Consider the following 16271-nt stretch of genomic DNA (forward strand, 5'->3'; position numbering starts at 1 on the left):
GGACAATTAATTAGTCATCTCTTTTGTTAAAGACACAAAATTTATAACTGTCAATTACTCTGTAAATCATTGTTTTTAACAATTTCTGTTCCTATGTTATTTTAGGAACTGAAGAAGATGAACTAGATGATGGTGACGACGATAACACTTTACCAGAAGATCAAGATGATCAGGATGGGGATGAAGAAACCCCTGATACACCCCAAGCTGACGAAGAAAATTCAAATGGTCCACCTGAGGAAAATGAGGCCCCAGCAGCAGATGAGGAGGATGAAGATGAGGAAGAAATAGAAGAAGCTGAAAGTCCTCCTAAACCCAAGAAAGAAAAAGCAAAGAAACGTAAAGCCAAAGGAGACAGCGAACGAAAAAAAGGGAAAAAGAAGAAAAAGAAAAAGGCTATGTCAGATAGTGGAGAGGTAAAAAATAAAATAAGCATCTTTATATTTAAAATTGTGGAAATTTTTTTTTATGGCAGTTAATAAAATCAAGAATAGAGTTCTTTGCCTGAAACTACTTTTATTATGGTTATGTATAGGCTTTGAAAATGTTTTTGCATCTTTGAGGAACTCTCAACAATATTAAGAAAAAATTTATTCACTGCACATATTCTAAATATGAATTTTTTTTTTAAATAAAAATACAATGCTTAAAAATATTTTTGGGGTACTTCAAAAAAACTTTTTTGTTTTGTTGAAAAATTGGACTACACACCCAGTTTTGCACGCTGTGGGTGCAAAAAAAAATATAACTTAGCTTAAGAATAAGGGATATAGGTGTATATTTTATTTATTTTAAATAATAGTTTTTCGATAAATGCTCTAACGATTATAAAAGCGGTTAATAAAAATTTGCCATAAGTTTGACTCTGGTTAATTTTGGTTGAGATGGCGATTTATATACTATATATTCATATTATTTTTATGTAAGTAAGTTATTAAATGTTTGTAAAAAATATTTTTATGACTTGAAAAAGTATTAAAAGAGAAACTATTTCAGGACAGTGATAGTAAATCTGCTGTTGGGGGATCTGATGACAGTGATTATGTTACAGAAAGTCGGAAGCCTAAAAAACCCAAAGTTGAAAAGGTACTTTTTGTGGCATAATTTTTATTGTATTTATTTTTTAATGGATACAATTAATATTTCATATCCGTGTCTTATTTGGGAAAATATCTTTATTTTTTCAACTAAGTAAGATATTTTTTCAACTAAGTAAGATATTTTTTCAACCAAGATATTTTTTCAAATAAGATATTTTTTCAAATAAGATATTTTTTCAAATAAGATATTTTTCCAAATAAGATATTTTTCTAATTCTTTTTAGCCATTCCAGGCTCAGAAAAGTTCAGCTGATATATGTGCAGAGTTTAGTTTAGAAGATGTTGTTCTTGATTATACAGATGAAGATTATCAGACTTTAACAAATTATAAACTTTTCTCTCAGCATATTAGACCTATAATTGCTAAAGCTAACCCGAAAATAGCAATATCAAAAATGGTTACTCTTATATCTGCAAAATGGAGAGAGTTCCTAGAAAATAATCCCAACCGAGAAGCCATCTTGGATGAAGAAGATAGAGTAGTGGTCCCTAAACCTAAGCCTAAAGAAGGTACTTCAAGTCTTAACTTTTTTATTTCTGTATATGTGTGTTATATATGTGTTTATATGCTTAAAGTTATTTTAGATTCTGTCGTATTGCTGGGTAAAAAGTGAAAAAAAATGAACTATTTTAAAAATAATAAATTATCCTTGGCGTATCTCGGCAGTATCCTTGGCAACCTTGGCGTATCGTATATAAAAAGAATAGTTGATCTGCAATAGCCCAATGAAATGATCATGATACAAATCTAAAAAAAGAACACTAAAACATAATTCTTCCTATTCTAGTTCAGTTGGGGAAAAAATATAGGCCAGTCATTTTTGTAGGTGAAGTTAAATATCTTTATTTAGCATTTATCAATATCTGCTCTGCACAAGAACTAGACCAGGCATCTCATTGGTGATCTCCGGAATTTGTGTCGAGGGAAAACAGCAATATTCATGAAGGAGTGGTGATCTGGTCGGAAGCCGAGGCCCGTTTGTCAAAAACCATCAGATCGTAGGTGGACGATACTCTAATTAATCCACTTATGAAAACGTGTCATTTTTCTCTAGGCTCAATCAAATCGAAATGCCAAAAATTTTAAAAATTATTGTTGAAAGAACTGTAGATGAATTTATGAAAAGCTCAATGGCGGGCATTATATAGTAAATTTCATTTTGACAAAAAAAAAAAAAAAAAAAAAATTNAAAAAAAAAAAAAAAAACGGTGAGACATGATGTGGTTTGCGTCATTTTTCCAAGCACCCAAGAGGGGGGAACATGAAGAAAGTTAAGCAGTCCGCTTAGCATGGAGCTGAAACTGATACAAAAATCAAATACATGCGTTTAAGATTTAACTGTCCCCTAAGTAGAAAAAAGCTAAAGATAAGTTGCATTTAGAAAAAATTAGAAGTTACAGTTAGGACAGAAGTAAAAAGGTAAAATAAAAGTTCAAGTGTTTAAAAATTTAAGGTAGTTACTGTTACAAAATAAGAAAAAGTGTAGAAGTAAAGGGTCTCATGTGGAAACTACAAAGAAAGCTTACCACCTGCCATTCATGGAATTGAAGAGGAGAGAACATTTCAAAGCACTTCAAAAGGGAAAGTGTAAAAATACAAAATTCATTGCAGGGACTATATATATTTATGATCTAAAAATTAGTGAGTGATACAGTGTCAAGGATTATACTACTGCTAATATTTGTAAAGTTTGTTTTATGAAATTGTATATTTTTCTGTGAAATATATGCCAATAGTTGTGTAAAATTTTATGAATTTTTTTTACAGAAGTGGAAAAAGCGCCCAAACCAAAAAAGTCAAAAAGCCGAAAATCAGTTCCTATGTTAAAAATAAAACTTGGCAGTTTTGGTAAAAGAAAAAAGCAAAGTTCAGTAAGTTTTTTTTTCTTTTTCTGTTCACCGGTTTCAATTAATTATGTTTTTATTATTTTTTTTACTTCTAGTCTCCTGTTTTTTTTATTGTTCATAACCAAGCATAAATATGTGGAAATAAATGCTTTTTATTTATAGTATGTTCTACTATTTAAATAGCAAGAATATTTTTTTAAAAATAAATTGCTGAAAAGGAATTTTAATTTGTTATTAATATTCTTTATTTTTTTGTGTCTTTTTTTTTAGGAAGAAGATGAAAGTTATAGTGATAAAAGTGATGCTGATTTTGAAGCAGCATTAGAAGAAGCTCAAAACATGAGTCCACCTCCTGCTAAAAAGAAAAGTAAAACTAAGAAAACTAAAAAGAAAAAGAAAACCAAAACAACGGCTAGTTTTCCTGGCTCTGAGGGTGAAAATGATGGATATGAGGTAAGTGTCCATGCTCTGTACTTGTATGGAAAATGTTCATACGCATATTTTAACCTTTATTATTTGAGAAATTCACTACAATTATTAAACATTATCACTGAACCAAAAGCTTTGAAGCATAGATTTAAGATTTTTCAAAAAGTGGACTATCAATAAGTGTTGTGATTAATCAGAGGGTATTCAATGTGTGTAATGAATTACTCATATACTGGTGGTATTTTGTGGAATAAGTTTATTTTGTGCCTGCAGTTAATTTTACAGGTGATCTGTAGATTTTTATATAATGTTTTATATTGTATTATGATCTTCATGTTTACAAAATTCAAATAGCCATTTTCAGGTTAAATGTTCAGTTACATGTAATAATTGTAGTCCTAACTATGAAATTGAGCATGTTTTCAAAGGCTAAAGGAAGAAAAAGAATTAAAATACTCAATGATTTTGAAATGAAAATGAAATTTGGTGGTCCAATGGAACCATCTAGGTATTCATTTAGTGGTCCAAAAGCTTAAAATGATAGACAAACTTGATTAGAAAAAAAAAAAAAATCTAGTTTTACAATTGCAGACAAACTTGATTTAAAAAATAAAAAAAATATATCTAGCTTTACAATTGCATAATGTATGGTATGGTACACACATCAAAAATTAAAAGCCATCTATTACACCCAAAAACTAGTTAGGTTTTATTACCCCACAATATTGATTGAAGATAAGTATTTATTAAAATAAGTGAGAAAAAAAGAAAACTGAAATAATATTAATGAATAGACTAAACATTACAGGTTTAAATGCTGATACCTAATAAATAAATGGAAGAAAAAAACAGAGTAAGTAGGAACTAATAAAATATTATATCAAAGATTTCAGTTTAAAAATTGTTAAATCTAAAATATCATCAATTTTAAAATAGCATAAAATGTTTTATTGATTAATAATTATACCTTCAGTACATTAATGGAAAACACAGCTCATGTGTAAAATTGAAATTTCAGCATTTAAAATTTTTTTTACCAAACACTTTTCATTTTAAAAATTTGGAAACTAAAACCCAATCTATGCTTAAAACAATAAAATTAGTACAACAAATTTTTTGTTACCATTTTGTAACTTCCAAACATTTTTCAATGTGACAATTTTGTTGCCCTGCCTATGATTTCAGTGTAGAACATATGGCAACAATTGTCGCCCTAGTGGCATGAACTCCAATGATTCTTATTATAAATCTTTTTGCTTGGCATTTTTAAAAAAAAAAAAAATTATTAGTGGACTTTTTTTTAAATTTGAAATAAAATAATTTTAATTCTTCAAAAAAGAAAAAATCATAAAATAAAATTAAGCTCAAAAAATGCTTGATAGAGAAAGAATTAACTATTTAAGAAAAACAAAAAAAACAAATGAGATATTGAAGAAAAATTAGTAAAAAATTGGAAAAAACAGCTGACAACTTTATGGGTGAAATTCTTTGTTTTTTCTGAACACCTTGTCTTGCAAAATTTCAATGTCGAATCTTTGTTAATCCATTTACTTTAAAAATAGTCCAACTTCCTAATGTCTTTCTTTTCAAATTTTCTCTATCGTTATCTGTAGAAATCTGGTTGGTTTACACTATACTATGGTCACAAAACGTCAATTGTGTCTTTTTTTGTGTGGTTGTGCGTGGTAATCCGATACTGGTTTATCAAGAGACTACTGCATTTACTATTATAGTATTTAACTAATTACTCTTTTAAACTGTTGAATCAAACATTTTTCGTGAAATATGTGCCCTCCGATTTAGAGATTAATTNTCACCTTTTGGAATTGGATTTAATTCTATGATGATGCAGCAGGAATATTCAATGCTTTAAAAAATAGAAGACGTTAAAAATGTATTATAATAAAAGAAATGATTTTTTTTCCAAGTCTATTTGTATTTTTTCAGTTTTTAGAAATCTCACTTAACTTTCTGAAATCTCACCCTGTTTTTGAGAAAGGGTGAGAAATTGTCACCCATTTTTTTTCTATGATGAAAACACTGTATATTGTTTATGTAAGTTTTTTATAGACATTTTAACTATTATGATACTTTTAGAGCACTTACATTTTTAGTGATTTTTAAATGCGTGTTCTTTGAATTTCAGACAGACCATCAGGACTATTGTGAGGTCTGCCAGCAAGGTGGTGAAATTATTCTGTGTGACACTTGTCCCAGGGCGTACCATCTGGTATGCTTAGATCCAGATTTAGAAGAACCCCCTGAGGGTAAATGGAGCTGCCCACATTGTGTATGTTACTTTTTGTTATAAACCATTTACTTTTAAAATTATTAATCAGATAACACTAAATAGTTTATAATAATTAAAAAGAATTAAATGCTTAGATATGATATTAATAGAAATGTACTGTCTGGTGTAAGATTTTCGGATGCAATTGGATGTTAGTTACGAGTTTTTGAAACTTATGAATTTTTGAAACTTATAAATTGCGGAAAATGATTTATTTAAACCAGATTGTTTCCTTTCTATCACCAGGGGTCTGTCCAGGCCGAATTTACTACCGTTTAGCTGTACCTTCACAAATTCAACTTTAGGAAAAACGGTAGTTTCACAAATTCAACTTAAGGAAAAACGGTAGTTTCACAAAATACTTTTTTTTAAAATTTTGTTTTTGTATCCCTTAAGAAGCGATAAGTCCATATTTTTACCATATTTTTGTGTTGATTTTTTTAATATAATTTTAAATTTTTCTCAAATTATGTCTAAATTTTCACAAAATAGTTACCTCTCAGAAAAACCTAGACAGACCCCTGATCATTTGTTTTCTTGTTTATTTAGATTTTAAGGTTCTCAATTGTGAGTAAGAAAGAAGTGCTCCCTGAAAAATAAAATTTAAATCATAATTGCAAGCTTATTTTTTAATTAATGATAAAGTATTAAATATACACATTTGTTTCAACATAACAAATTCATTCTCTCAACACATTAAGGTAACAAAGTTTTACTGGATTCATTTTCTTAAAAATCTATTCTATTTTATTTATTCATTGCAAATTATATTGTTTGCATTTTGTTATGTAGATATATAAGAAGTTTCATAATGATCACCCTTAAGATAAACTTTTAGAATTCTTTTTTAAAGTAAAGTGAAACAAGTATACATTGGTAAAAAAAAATTTTTAAGCTAAGAAAGAAATAGATCAAAATCTTTTTAATCGTCTCAGAAAGATAGCACTAAAAATATTCTGAGTGAGAGATATAAGTGAGACAGAAAAACTGAAAAGCGATTATTCAAAGCATCTCCAAATTATACATGGTGCATAACGTTTTTAAAAAGTGCTTAAAGGTGCGTATTTCCAATTTTCGTTTTTTAAAAGCTCTTAAAGGGGCTTTGCTCATTGGGTTTTTTCACAATTAATTCAACCCCAATATATTTTGTCGTATTGTCAGTCAGTAGCGTATGAAAACGCCATTCGTTTTACATTATTCAAAATGTCGTAATTTTTGACAATTGTCAAAAACAATGCCAAATTTTTTTTTTTTGACATGACTGTTAAAACAAAATAAAACTGTCAACTGTCAAATTTCCAACCCTGCCTAATTATGGTATTTTTTAAAAGTGCTTAAAAATATTTTTTGAGTGCTTGAAAAGTGCTTAAAAGGTGCTTATTTTTTGTTGTATAATTTGGCTATGCACCCTGTTATATAATTCAATTGAATATTGATGTTTTAATGTTTTTCTATCTTGCCTTCTATAGTAGTGATTTGACTGATGTGGACAGTGTTTTTATTTCCTCACTCAAATATTAGTTAGCAATATCTAATATTTATACTCATTTACTTCATTTTTAACAATGATTCTTTATATTTTAAGGGTGGTGATCATGGAGTACCTCTTATATCTTTGTTTGTTTAATTATTTTTGCTAAGTATGTAAATTAATATTGATAGCCAATTGCCTTTTGTCTCTCATTGATATGCAATATTGACATCTTTACTTAGATTTTATTAAAAAAAGAAATTGAATCTATGTAAATGAATTGAATATTAAATTAGGTAATACAATTTTTTTTCATTGCTTTAATATATAGCATCTATGTTGTATTTCCCACCCTTTTGTATAATTGTTTCTTTCAATAGCTTAAATCTTTGTAATTATTGTAATTTTTAAATGTCAGTAGCTTTTGATGAGTGAGACATTTCAACTAGGATAGCATAACTGGATGGGTATGATGTTGCAGTTCAGGTAGGCTATAGGCATACTATGAGCAACCCTTATTTATTCATTTTGTGTTTTTATGATGCTAGACAAGAATTTATGTAGCAACATAGCATCTCTCCTCTCCAATGCTCACTAAATCTACTTGTTTCTTGATCTCTTAAAATATTTAGCTTGAAAGAAATCGTTTAGAGGCTTAATTTAAGATTATAATTCTCAAAATTGCATTCTTATATCTATTAATAAATGATATTGATAGAGGCATAATTAAGATTCTAATTCTCAAAATTCCATACATATCTATTAATAATGATTAGTATTTGGGATTTGTGAGGCATTTTGAAAACTATTTTCATTCATTCCTTCCTCTTAAAAAAGATAAAGATTAACAAAAGCATTAAATATTTTTCAGGAAGGGGAAGGTATTCAAGAGCAAGAAGAAGATGAGCATATGGAATTCTGTCGCGTTTGTAAAGATGGTGGAGAGCTGCTATGTTGTGATAGTTGCCCATCAGCTTATCACACACACTGCTTAAATCCCCCACTTAAAAATATACCCGATGGCGAGTGGCACTGTCCACGATGTTCGGTAAGAATAGTAAATTGTTTTCGTATGCATCAAAATCATTCTAATATAGACTATCTGCAGGTTGTGGACAGACTATTCAGTTTAGATTAAATTATTAAGTATTATTTATATTCACGAGTACATAGTTATTTCAGCAGTTTTTGTTTTTGCAGTCTAATAATAATTTTTTTTTTCAGAAGTAGTATATATAATTTTTATCTCTTGATTTGCACACTGTAAATAAGCACTTCTAGACATCTTTTTTTTTTACGATTTGTAATTGTTTTATATCTTTTAATTTTATGCATGGTCATATTAACATTTAATGTTTATTTTCTTACAATAATGCATATTCTTTATTAATTGCATAATGCTTTTAACTGAAATTCTTAGTTAAGACATTTTTTAATTTTTGTATTTGCTTAAACATTTATTTCTTGGCATTTCTTTTTTATTTCCTCCCTGCTTTTTGACGTTCCTTTAAAAATAATTACTCTTTATATTTTTGCCATATTTTTAAAATTTGCTTTTTTAATCTTAAGTTGAAATTTGTTGAATTAAGTTGGAAGTTGAAACAGGTAAGTTTAGTTCAGTTTAACTACATTTAATAAATAACTCATAAAAGCTCAAGACATAAAAAAAAGAAAAAAAGCTCTTACAAATTTCTTTGAAAAATTAGATTTTCAAATCTTAATATGTTTATATTTTAAGCAAGTGTGGTGATTGAAATTTGTGTGTGTGTCAAAATTTTGTTCTTTAAATAAAAGATTTGGTGATTAACTTGACCCCTTATAAAGCTTAAATACAACATAGCTTGCTAATAAAGAGCATAACTGGGAGTTTAGATATCTGAAGTGTTGAAAAAGCAAATTTTTTAAAACTGAAGTAAAGAATAAATATCTTTCCTTAACTTCTTCATTGGCATGCAGTGAAACTGAGGCAAAAAGCTATGGCTATATATATTTTTACTGTGTGCTACTTATGATAATAATGTGGTATTTAACTTTTAAGGAAGGGTCTGTAGTGAAAGAAATCCCTGTCAAAAAGAAAATTGAAGATGAGATAAAGGTATGTGTATAAAATTCGTATATGGATATGATCTGATCGAAATAGGGCTTGGATTTTGGTTTTCCAATCTATACTGCGCTTGAGTAGAGTAGTATAATTTATCTTAGCCAACATTATAGTGGTCTGTTTGTAGAAATTCTGCATGCATATATGATGTGTAAAATCTTTCTTAAAATATTGTACTGATATATAATGTTCTGTGATCAACCTTTTTAGCTGTTCTATTTTTATAGTTAAACATTCTTCTCTTCAAGTGTATAATTATTCTTTTTAACCTAGATTGTTTAAATTTCCTCGCTGTTGCCTTTTTCAACAAAAGATTATCAGATATCTGAATCTAATGATATAAAAAAACAATTATTCAATTTTTATTTTTTCCCCACTTGCTTTGTTGTACATTGCTTTAAAATTGTATAGTAGCTTATTATTTACCTTTTCTCTCGCTTCAAAAAGATTTCTAGTTCTGCAGTTCCCAGTTGTTTTTGGGTGTCTATTTTTTTTTCTTCAAAAAAACTTCTCTTAATCAAGATTAGGGAGTATTTGACTCAGGTTAATTTTGTTTTGTGGGAAGAAAGTATATATTTTTAATGATTGTTTATTTTATTATGTAAGGAATATTGAGAAATTTAGTGAGTAAAAGTAATAGTTGAAAGCAATTTTTCAGCATCTGGTATTTGTGATTATGCTTTGGCAATTAGTAATTATTATTTATTTTAGATAATACTGTAAAAACAATAGTTTAATTGAAATGAATTATTATCTGTTAGAGATCTTATAAGTAATTCCAATTATGTAATTTTTTATTGACAATTAATAATTTTTTTTTATTTTGGCTTTGCCTAACAAATGATATTTTAAAGAGAGTGTTGTTGAAACTAATTTAAACAATTTTCATCCATTAAATTTTTTAGACAGTGAATTTTTCTTTCATTTGATTGCTTTTTTTTTTATTAGCGTGTTCTAGCTTAAATGATAATCAGTTTGTTATATATTGTATGTAAGAATAATTTTTTAGCTTGGCATTTTGATACAAAATATTAATCTGTTATTATTTTTACTTTTATGAGTTTGACTAATTCATAAATCAAGTTAATAAGTTTTTAAAAAGAAATCAAACTAGTTTTAGATTGCTATAATTTTTAGCAAGAGATTCTGAGTAGAAAATAAATCTTATGCCTTTTCAAGAACATAGTTCCTTACATAGTTGAATAAATTATTTTTTAGAGTGTAATTTTTATTTATTATTTAAATTTTTTTTTTATATTATACATTGATAGATGAAATAAGCAGTTTAGCTTTTTCTCTTCATTATAAATTTTTAGACTATGATATTGCGACCTTATTGGAAATATATTACTTTACATAGTTTAAGACAACTGTAAATGATTTTAAATATTATCATCTTATACTTGACATTACTGGTAATTATTATTTTTTAAATAAGACAATAGTCAACAAATTTTCTATTTAAAACAAAACAAAAAAAAAGTTAAAAAAACTATCAAATTTTAAAGTATTGATTTAAAATTGGTTGTCATAGCTTTAATACTCTATATTTTTTATATTTTTGACTTTGTCTCTATATAGGACACTCCTAATAATGTGAGTCTCTGTTTATTTTTCATGTATGTAATTGTATCAAAGATAAGTTGAAATAATATCTTTATAAATAACTTCAAAATTGTGATTATTTTGTTCCTACCCTATTTAAAATGATAAAATAACTCAATTAAATCATATCTATACAGAATTTAGGATTAAATATTACATTTTAGGGTAGCTGATTAAGCAAATTCTAGCACTATTTCAATTCAATATGGCTAGTGTTACAGCTTGAAGGAACGATGCCAAATTATTCTACAACCTAACCTAATTTCAGGTGAAGTGTTTTTTAAGTAAAACAAGTTAATGGTGAAAGTGTTTTAAAAAATCGAGCACTATTTCAATTCAATATGGCTAGTGCTACGGTTTTCAAAAACAATGCCAAATTACTCCAATATTCTACAACCTAACCTAATTTCAGGTGAAGTATTTTTTAAGTAAAACAAGTTATTGCTGAAATTGTTTTAAGAAAATCTTTTCTATAGGCTGAACCATTGAAAGGAAGAGTAGCTAAAATACTGACCTGGAGATGGGCTGAAGTTAAAGTTGAAGAAGAAAAGAAAGAAGAGGAAGAGAAAGAAGAGCCCGCTCCTCAACCATCTACTTCAAAAAAACCACCCGTTAAAAAACATCGAGAATTTTTTGTTAAATACCACGATTTATCCTACTGGCATTGCTCTTGGATATCTGAAGTACAAGTAAGCTATAGAATTAATGACTTCTTATGACAATTGTTAGTTTCTTTTTATATATATAAATGTGATAAGGGGGCGTTCAAAAAGTACTTATATCCCGAAGGGGGGAGGTTGCTATTTAGTTCGATGGGGGGGAGGTATTATACAAAGTATGTGCGTTATAAGCATACACCAAATTTAAATTTGACTTAGATTGTTTTATTTATTGATTCGAAGATAAATTTGGGTGTTATTGTTTCAATAATTTAAAGGAATAAATTATTTTAAATAAATATTTAATTTTATTTAAAACATGATTATTTTAATTTTTATGAAAAAGGGGGGTAGACTAATAAAATGTATGTACTCTNTTTATTAATTACTTTCTACAGCTATGCAAGTCTATATTAAGACAGCATTAAATGTTTACTTTAATCTGTACTTTCAATCTCAAGGATCAAAACATTTTTAAAAATGTAATTTCAAATGTGTTGGAATTTAACACACACCAAGAAAGTAATTTCGTTAACTAAAATTAATTACTGCAGCAATTTATTTAAATTAAATTTTAATACTAAGAAAAGAATCGTTTAAATCAAGCTGATTTAAATCAACGAACCCTGATTTTGATGAGTTTCTAACTCAGATTATTCTAACTTATTTAAAAAAAATACCCTCAGGTGCATGGATTTTACTATTTGAAGTTTTAAAATTTAAGTAATTTATTTAAAACAAGTATTTTATATTAAAATTAATTGGAAGGAAAAGACACTGGTCAGTAAAAGATATTTATTTAGATTATTTTAAAAAGATTGTTCTGTGCTAAAGCTTACCATCCATTTTTCTAATCTAATGGCTCAATGATAATAAAGTAAAGTAAGCAAAACAATTTAGTTAACCACAGTAAATCTTTCTCCTGTGAAAATACGAAAATTCTTATAGCTAGCTTTTAGGCTCTTTTTACGTGGAGTTAGTTAGAAATTTAGCATGTTTAATGAAGTTTAAGATCTAAAACTCTACCATATGGTTTCACCTTGCTACAGTTTATTCAAATATATTAGCTTAGTCGTCATTGTGAGTTTTCTATATAAAATAAATCATTTTCATTATTTTGAACATTTTGTAACTTTATTTTTAGTTGGATTATTTCCATCCTGCAATGTTTCGATGTTATGCACGCAAAAATGACATGGACGAGCCTCCTGCTTTAGATGATGGAAGCAGTGGTTTAGATACAGAAAAGAATGGAGATCGAAACTCTCCAGATAATTTGTACAACTTAGAAGAAAGATTTTATCGTTATGGTATTCGTCCTGAGTGGTTACAAGTTCACAAAATCATCAACCATAAGTAAGTTGCCATAGGTTGACGAGGTTTGTTTTCGATAACTTGCTTACAATGTGTTTGATGTTTGATTTTTACTCCTGTAGAACACTGAGGGATGGAAAAATTAACTATTTTGTGAAGTGGCGTGATCTACCTTACGACCAATCTACATGGGAAGATGGAGCGATAACTGAGAGTTTTGACATCCCTGATTTTCAAAAGGCTGTAAACTACTACTGGGATTTAAGGTAAGGCTTTTCCTTAAAATTCTCTCTTGTTCTGTAAATTTCTAGCCTAGTTAATCTAACCCCTTGACATATCATTTTAAAACTCTAAACTATGCAGAATTATTAATTTCTTGATATAGAAATGATCTTTGATTGCACTGACAACAACTCGCAACGGAATGTTGATAGAGATGCCAACTGCTCTGGACTTGACAAAATAATTTAAAAAAACATTATATAACTACAAACAAAATTTTTAAAATATTTGACTATTTTTGCTTGCTTTTTGAAAGGTATAGCATGACATTACTACTATAAAGTGGTGAATTATGTAAACTTGCTAATTATTTAGAAATAGTGGTGGATAAAAATCCTACTAAATTGAATTTATTAATCCAAGAATCTAAAATATTTATATGCTGTCCGGAGCAAAATAGCATCTGTGTGTTGAAAACGTCTGAGACACATCAATTATTGTTTTGACATAAGAAGCAAATGACGTCTCTCAAACGCCTTCATATGTCAAGGGGTTAAGGAAATAATAGTAATTTTTTCTCTTTGTAATAATTTAATTTTGTTGCATTAAACAAAATGTAGTTTATTTTTTGGGTAGCGTAGATGCACCTGACTCTACTCTTCAGCTCGGAATTTACGTGATTTTTGATTCAGCTGTTCCTAACTTTTCAATCTACCAGAATTCATCAGCAAAGTTTTTTTTCTTTTCTTTTATGAATACTGGTACAGTGTTCATTTCTATGTTGATTTTACATATACAATTACTTATTTAATGACATAAGCTGTGGCAGGCTAAGTTTTGCTGCTTGTCTCCCTTTTGCACAATTCCACCTTATTTTCTATTTTATTTATTTTTTATTTTCAATGTGTTATGCCACTGATGTGATTTATTGATTTTAAAAAAGTACAGTTTATTGTTGATTACTAGATAAGTTTATAACATTTCTTGTAAAGTAACTGAGGATTGAGTTTATTTCAAAAATATAATTGCCTTAATCAATTAATCAAAAAATAAGGATTTTGAATTACGTAATATCAAATACAAAACATTGCGATGTTAGAGTGACGACACATTGCAACATTAAAATTTCAATTTCGCCCAATCCTAGTGTTCAGTTAAAATAAATTTTTTTTAAAACTTTTCAAATATTCAATAAAAGTGTTTTTTTTTTTAAATTATTTTGAATCTCCTTCTTCTGAATAACAAAAAAAAAAAAAAAAAAAAAATTTTAAATAAATTTTATATTTGCAAGACTTGCACAAGATTTTTTCTCATTTTTTCTAAATCAAAGTATTAATTACGAAAAATTTTTAGTGATAAAGGGAAATGTCTTGCATGAGCAGCTGCAGAAAGCAAACTACAAGCATTTTCATGCTATCTTAATATTTTGCTGACTGATCGGAGAGATTTTCCAGTTTGGCAATAGTTAGCTAGCATTTGTGCACTTTTCAATTACAACTAATTTATCAATTAAATTTGGAGAGATTTTCCAGTTAGGCAATAGTTAGTTGTAGCTTTTGAAAAATGCACAATTGCTATCTAATTTATCAATTAAATTTGTTCACTCAACTAAGTGTTAACATGCTGATACCGATTCTTCAAAGTTTTTTGAAACTTGTAAAGCAATAGCTTTCGAAAATGTATAAATAATAATAGAAAAAAAATAAATTTAAATGCTTGAAGAATATGATGCTGACATTAGCAATTTCTTTAGAAAAACTTCAGCTTTCAGTTAATATACTCGCTTGATTTTTTGATAAAAGGCAAAGTTTGGCAATTCAATGTAAAATTTGCTTTTAATAAATTTTTTTATAGAGTACATGCGTTTGAAATTATATAATTATTTTTTAGAAGCGTCATTGAAAATCAGGGTAAAAAATTTAGTAAAGGAAAAAGCAGCAAAAGCAAGCGAGCTAAGGATGTTAGAGATGACACTGGAAATCGCATGACTCCTCCTCCCGATAAGCCCACTGTAGATGTAAGTAAATACTCATGTTATGCTGAAATATCTGAAGAGATATGTCTGATTTTTCAATGATCTTATTTAATTACTCCATAAAAAAGGTTGCATAATTTGATGGATTTAATTTCCATTATTCCTTTTAGTTTTTATTTATTTTTCAAGATTTTAAAGGAAAGCTTTGTGAAATGAATTATTCAGATAATACTAAGAAGAAGAAAAGCATAGTTGAAAAACTAATTTATAAAATCTCTAATTTTTAATGTATAGGCAAATATTATCAAAACTTAAATATGAAATTGAAATGAGAGACGAAAGTTATCTACGGCTTAAATGCTAGCCCCCATTAATAAGGCCAAATTTAGTATTTATCTTATTTTGTTATGGTATAAAATCATTCATCTTAACACTTAGCTACACATGTGTGAGTTTCTTTGTATTTTTGCTTACATCTTTGATCATTGCAGCAAAGAAATATTTTTTCAAACATTTAATAAAGTAGAAGTTTTTACTCTTTCAATTGATAGCTCTATGTCAAAAAAAAGTTAAATGTCAATAAAATTGTGTACAATGTCAATAAATGTGGTTTTCAACTACAAGTGTTTTTTAACTTCTTAGGAAAAAAAAGTATTTAGGAAGGAGGTTTAATGACCGAGCCTTATTCACGTAATCCTTGCAAGTTAAATTCATTAAAACTCAATCAAATATTTTATTTACAACCATTCAAAAATATGAGTTGTCACATAAATAGGTTAAACAATATGGGTATTTAGGTAGATAATAGAATTATTATCATGGATTTACGTTTGAAGTTAGACTGAACCAATATGTTAATTTTATAATTGTTAGGGGGGGGGATTTTAACACATACAATTGTTCTTTTTTCCAAAAAAAACGAAAAAGTCTGGTTTTCTACAAGAAAGACCTTTTGCCTGAAATTTAATTTTTACTCACTTATACCTTTTATAGAATCCCCTTTTTTAGTCATATTGAAACATTTAAGGATTGAGATTGATTTATAAAAATGAATGATTTAATTTATTACCTAAAATTAATTTGATTTTAAGACTATCTTGGTTTTTGATAGGAAGGTGGGTGAGATTTTTAAAATTTTACTGACTGTAAAGAATTGGCTGTAAACTTCTGTGCTTATTATAGTAACTGAGTCATTAAATTCTGTGTTGATATAACTACAAATAAACTTGTTGAGAAATGATAAGGTAAAGAACGCAT

The 16271-nt window shown here is 27.7% G+C and overlaps 1 protein-coding gene across 10 annotated transcripts in view; it reads left to right on the forward strand.

Annotated features, from left to right (window-relative positions):
* Positions 1 to 16271, forward strand: part of LOC107443600 (chromodomain-helicase-DNA-binding protein Mi-2 homolog) — a 70671-nt gene that overhangs the window by 5252 nt on the left and 49148 nt on the right. Inside the window, exons 2-13 of one of the 10 annotated variants that reach the window (XM_016057520.3) lie at positions 106 to 416; positions 997 to 1086; positions 1325 to 1610; positions 2869 to 2972; positions 3219 to 3401; positions 5524 to 5667; positions 8010 to 8186; positions 9177 to 9233; positions 11321 to 11533; positions 12648 to 12859; positions 12940 to 13083; positions 14930 to 15056. In XM_016057520.3, coding sequence (XP_015913006.2) covers positions 106 to 416; positions 997 to 1086; positions 1325 to 1610; positions 2869 to 2972; positions 3219 to 3401; positions 5524 to 5667; positions 8010 to 8186; positions 9177 to 9233; positions 11321 to 11533; positions 12648 to 12859; positions 12940 to 13083; positions 14930 to 15056 — 2048 coding nt within the window. The remainder of the gene's footprint in view (positions 1 to 105; positions 417 to 996; positions 1087 to 1324; positions 1611 to 2868; positions 2973 to 3218; positions 3402 to 5523; positions 5668 to 8009; positions 8187 to 9176; positions 9234 to 11320; positions 11534 to 12647; positions 12860 to 12939; positions 13084 to 14929; positions 15057 to 16271) is intronic. The other 9 variants (XM_043046858.2, XM_043046864.2, XM_016057523.3 and 6 more) reach the window with 9 other exon arrangements.

Source organism: Parasteatoda tepidariorum, chromosome 8 (assembly GCF_043381705.1).
Source record: "Parasteatoda tepidariorum isolate YZ-2023 chromosome 8, CAS_Ptep_4.0, whole genome shotgun sequence".
Taxonomy (NCBI): Eukaryota; Metazoa; Arthropoda; class Arachnida; order Araneae; family Theridiidae; genus Parasteatoda; species Parasteatoda tepidariorum.